The sequence below is a fragment of the Watersipora subatra genome, chromosome 5, assembly GCF_963576615.1.
Source record: "Watersipora subatra chromosome 5, tzWatSuba1.1, whole genome shotgun sequence".
In the NCBI taxonomy this organism is placed as follows: Eukaryota; Metazoa; Bryozoa; class Gymnolaemata; order Cheilostomatida; family Watersiporidae; genus Watersipora; species Watersipora subatra.
In genome coordinates this window covers 65,877,031-65,883,030 of record NC_088712.1, presented here as the reverse complement: position 1 = coordinate 65,883,030, position 6,000 = coordinate 65,877,031, and the positions used below count along the sequence as shown (strand labels likewise).

Below are 6,000 nucleotides of genomic sequence, written 5' to 3'. Positions count from 1 at the left end.
AGACCAGACATGTTCAAAGTCCGACCCGCAGGCCAAATGCGCCCCGGGGTCAATTTTCATCTGGCCCGCAGCCTCTGTCATAAAATCAACAACGTCTGGCCCGCCTGTAGAATTAACCCTTTGAACCCAAACGACCGATTTTCCGGCATTTTGCAAGGTGTGTCAAAATCCCTAACGGCCGGAATTCTGGCATTCACATGACTTTGTTCACAAAAGCAGTTTTTACGTAACAGCGTAAACCAATCAGATTAATTCTTGCACAGATGTTTGACCAGAAATGTCTCATCCATATGTAACAGATTTTAAATACCTTTACTTCCTTCGATTGAATAACAAGTTTTATTAGAACAGTGTCGCGGAAAAATTAATACGACTCGTTTTTTGGTAGACCATGATTGTGATGCAAGTAAAAAATTTTATGATACATACTATAATTTTCCAATATATTTTGAGTCTTGAAATGATGATGAACATGTGCTCAATGGATATGATGCTACTGTAAATGCTTTTATGAGTTTTTTTTCAAATCGTATGAACTTTTATAGTTTTAGCCCGAATAATGATGACGCACTGTTTTGTCTGTTTGATGACATTTGCTGCGGGTTGCTCGACCTTTTTACTAGTGTTTTACCCAATAACATTGTATTATGAGCATGTTTAGTTATATTTGATAAAAGTTTAAAAACTTCGAATCATTGGACAGATTGCTTAAGATTACTGACATGCACTGACAAAACGACCAGGGTTCAAAGGGTTAATAATGTTAATGGTTAATAACGGCACTTGTTGATATGCCTATTACTTGTTCGTGTTTTCTGTAATTGTGTTCAAAAATTCTATAAATATTAAACTGCCAATGTGATATACTTTTTTATGTTTCAAATTTAATTTGTATCCAAGAGTACAATTGCTTCTGTTCAACTGTTACAAAAAACTTGGTGTTAAAAAGTGAAGTTAGGCGATTATTAATTTTCAACTATAATGTCAATGCAATTTTGATATGCATGTTTCATACGAACTAAAACACATGCTTAAGATAGCTGAAATTAACATAAAAAATCAAATATGAAACACTCACTGGCTCGGTAAAATTTATTTAAATTAATTGCTGCTGAATGTAAAAAATGTCCGCCAAGATTGGCCCCAAATTTTTAACACACCAAATCTGGCCCCCTTTGCAAAATATTTGGACACACCTGGGCTAGACGCTTAGTTTTCAGTTGCAACCTTTATTTGATTACAGTTTATTATGGTATCTTTATTGATAAGCTGTTAACTTTATTGTCAGTTGATGGAGGGTGGGGAGAATGGAGCGGTTGGTCAGATTGCACAGTTACTTGTGGCGTGGGAATTAGAGGCCGATATAGACTGTGTGACAGCCCTACACCAAGAAATGGAGGGCGCTATTGTGAGGGAGGCTCACAGATGTCAGGACAAGGCAGGAACTGCAACTTGGGTCATTGCCTTGGTAAGTAGTGTGCCTTTTTTGCATGGAAATGTGATATTGCCTCCGTAAAGGGTTTCATCTTTTCTGTAGAAAAAATAGTCATTGCCATAGTCAGTAGTGTAGTGTTCCAACTCTGTAAAAATAGTCATTGCCATAGTCAGTAGTGTAGTGTTCCAACTCTGTAAAAATAGTCATTGCCATAGTCAGTAGTGTAGTGTTCCAACTCTGTAAAAATAGTCATTGCCATAGTCAGTAGTGTAGTGTTCCAACTCTGTAAAAATAGTCATTGCCATAGTAAGTAGTGTAGTGTTCCAACTCTGTAAAAAGATAAAACCTCAGTAAGTAAATTTGTCTACCTTTTAGAAAAACAAAACAAAAAAACATGAATAGCACATAAGCTAAATTGCTAACTGTCCACTCATCTAAAATGACTTTATGTTAATGCCCCCATATATGCCTAGTACAACTTTATATTTTATTCCAATTTTAGCTACACCAGTTTGGACTGACTGGGGAGCATGGAGCATCTGCTCCTCCAGATTTTCTTGTCGTGATGGCACAAGATCTAGGACGAGGACTTGTGTGGGTGACCCATGTCAAGGAAATCCTGAAGATAGGGAGACATGCCGAGGAAATGTACCTTGTGGTAAGTAAACAGCAGAAATGTTGGATATCTGATGTTCTCTCGGGTGATACCTCGAGCGCTTTATCACAATGGTTTTGTTGTATAGATAATAAATATTATGTTTCAGTTTTATTGTCCAAGCATAGTGAGAACAACTGTGATCAAACTTTGTAACAATTGAACTAAATTTATTCTCAATTCATTTGTCATTACCTAATGTGGTTTGACTATGTTTAGGTTCTTTGGATGAGAGTGGTGCTCAAGGCGAGACCGGTCCTGATGGAGGCGTTACTTCTACCTATTCATCTTCTACAACTTGGTCCTCATCTTCAAGTTGGCCCACAACATCAACAACAGACAGATACTCTGACACAGGACCCATCTGATTTATAAACGTGTCTCCAGACATTTAACAACTGATATTTCAATTTACTAATATTTAAAACTGCAGCATTATTGCAATAAACATCTATTCTCAAAGTTGTGTAAAGTTTCTTTAATTAATCATCCATCGGATTGGAACCAGGTGAAATAGTACTCAAACTCGTATATTATACTTACTATCGCTACAACTACTAGACTATATCTACTATCACTACAACTACTAGACTATATCTACTATCACTATAACTACTAGACTATATCTACTATCACTACAACTACTACATTATACCTACTATCACTATAACTACTAGACTATATCTACTATCACTACAACTACTACATTATACCTACTATCACTATAACTACTAGACTATATCTACTATCACTACAACTACTAGACTATATCTACTATCACTATAACTACTAGACTATATCTACTATCACTACAACTACTACATTATACCTACTATCACTACAACTACTACATTATACCTACTATCACTATAACTACTAGACTATATCTACTATCACTACAACTACTACATTATACCTACTACTAATATTACTACTACGTTAGGCCTACAATCATTACAACTACAGCTGTGGGCATAGACCAAACATTGTATAACTTCAGTAGCTGCTAGTTATTGTGTCAATGTAAATATAATTTTGTCAATAGTGGCACTGTTATTATTATATTAATCCAACTACATTCTCCAAGTGTACTGTGTCAAAACCCCAATTAGAAAGTGCTAGACATTCAAGTCAGGACAAAAGTTTTCACAGCAATGAAGCTAAACTTGCTTGAATTGAAGGACTTGCTGGTATGAATTCCTAAAAAGAATACGCAAATAAATGGCTACTATCAGCTTCTATTGAGCTGTTCATGAGAAGTCTAAGGTACACTATAGCAGTGCACAAAACACTGCATGAAATGCTCCAACGAGAATAACACTTTAGACATAAAAAATTTGAAAACAATTTTTTCAGAAATGATCTACTTGGCTACATATTAAACTAATCTATCTTAATACATCCAACTGTGTAGTTGTGTTTGTCTGTTAGTCTGCTTAAACGCCATGCGATTCCACGTTCTGTTTGCTTATTTTATCCAAACTTCATATTCATATACTCCCTGGCTTCCGCAATGGTCACTACAGATATTTGACTTCAAAACTTTATCAAACTCTTAAGAAACAGCCTCTTTAACACCCACCTGTGGGCTTTCTGATAGCGACAGAGACATGGTCAGTAACCATGGAGACATGGTCAGTAACGATAGAAACATGGTCAGTAACGATAGAGACATGGTGAGTAATAATAGAGACATGGTCAGTAAGAATAGAGACATGGTCAGTAACCATAGAGACATGGTGAGTAACAATGGATATATGGTCAGTAACAATAGAGATATGGTCAGTAACCATAGAGCCATGGTGAGAAACAATAGAGACATGGTCAGTAACAATAGAGACATGGTCAGTAATAGTGGAGACATGGTCAGTAACCATGGAGACATGGTCAGTAACAATAGAGACATGGTCAGTAACAATGGAGACATGGTCAGTAACGATAGAGACATGGTGAGTAATAATATAGACATGGTCAGTAAGAATAGAGACATGGTCAGTAACCATAGAGACATGGTGAGTAACAATAGAGACATGGTCAGTAACGATAGAAACATGGTCAGTAACGATAGAGACATGGTGAGTAATAATAGAGACATGGTCAGTAAGAACAGAGACATGGTCAGTAACCATAGAGACATGGTGAGTAACGGTGGAGACATGGCCAGTAACCATGGAGACATGGTCAGTAACAATAGAGACATGGTCAGTAATGATAGAAACATGGTCAGTAACGATAGAGACATGGTGAGTAATAATAGAGACATGGTCAGTAAGAATAGAGACATGGTCAGTAACCATAGAGACATGGTGAGTAACAGTGGAGACATGGTAAGTAACAATGGAGATATGGTCAGTAACAATAGAGATATGGTCAGTAACGATAGAGCCATGGTGAGAAACAATAGAGACATGGTCAGTAACAATAGAGACATGGTCAGTAATAGTGGAGACATAGTCAGTAACAATAGAGCCATGGTGAGTAACAATAGAGACATGGTCAGTAACAATGGAGACATGGTGAGTAACAATAGAGACATGGTCAGTAACAATGGAGACATGGTCAGTAACAATAGAGACATGGTCAGTAACAATAGAGCCATGGTGAGAAACAATAGAGACATGGTCATTAACAGGGGAGACATGGTCAGAAGCAACGAAAATATGGCATTTTGGTCAGCTGCCAAGAGCATTACATTATCATGAATTAGACACAGTTTACACGCAATACAGAATAATGACTAAATATAACATTGACCAACTAATTTATCAAGATGGAGGTTAATTTCTTATCACTGAATACTCAGGCAGGTTTAGCGCAGGATTAAACATTAATACTTATATAAACCAGATCAATAGCTCCGTCATTTATACTGTTCATGTATTTAATTGAACAAATCTTAGAAAGAACTTCATCTCCACACTGTATGGAAAGCTGTGAGCACTGCAGACTCTAGACTTACATATATGTATATAGTAAGAACAGTGAAGATAACGCACTTCAAAGTCCGCCCTAACCACGCTCACAGGTAGAGTACTCTGGCACGTATCAACTGAGTAATGAGAAGAGAAACCGCAGTTTGATGTTGTCAAGCAGAGACACGGTACATCCAAGGTGCACAGTTTATTGAGGAAACTAGCAGAAGAATGTCGACTATCGGAGCCGCATCTGGTTTGACTGGGACTAATAAAAGTGCCTTTCTACGGATCAATAATAGACATCAATACTTTGATACTGACCTAAACAGGTCAATTGTCGCCTATAGAAGAGAGTTCATGGGCAAAATAGCAGGAATAGACATGGAAAAGAAAGAGCTCAAGATTTTTTTAAAAAGAGTCTACAAATGCGAATCGGAAAACGATCCCTTCGCAAGAAAGTGAGTAGACAATTACGTAACAGTTTGCTAGATGTTCATAGACTCACATCACCTGATGCTCATAGATATACCTAGTAAAATTACTGATAAACAACGAGATGTTGAGTGAAAACTTATTTTAGATGCAGTAAAAAAAGCAAAATTTTACTCACCAGTTAAGTTTGGTGGGGCGATCGCAAATATCTATTACTTAGACTACACCAAGCTAAATAGGCTCTTTTCCTATTGTGTGTTTAACACCATAGAGTTATATCATCTTTTCTTTATGACAGGAAGTAGCAAAGAGTTATATCATCTCTTCTTTACAACAAGAGATCCTATAACGTTATCTGATGCTGTTATAACTAAAGTTGCTATAGAGCTATCTCATCCCCTATTTAAGACAGCTTATACCATGGAGCAATCCCATCTTTTTTTATATTTATCCCTGAACAACCCTGTTGGCCTAGATAATTATCCGTGTGAGCAACTGAGAGCTATGCTCCCTAGAGTTTTATATGGTTATGTTCTTAGATGGGCATAACTCTATAGACAACA

The 6,000-nt window shown here is 36.8% G+C and overlaps 1 protein-coding gene across 1 annotated transcript; it reads left to right on the top strand.

Moving 5' to 3' along the window:
* Positions 1 to 3,700: 3,700 nt before the first annotated feature.
* On the top strand, positions 3,701 to 4,792 carry LOC137397600 (putative uncharacterized protein DDB_G0286901). The gene has a single exon (XM_068083895.1). The coding sequence runs from the start codon at positions 3,701 to 3,703 to the stop codon at positions 4,790 to 4,792; it is 1,092 nt and encodes a 363-aa protein (XP_067939996.1).
* Positions 4,793 to 6,000: the final 1,208 nt, after the last annotated feature.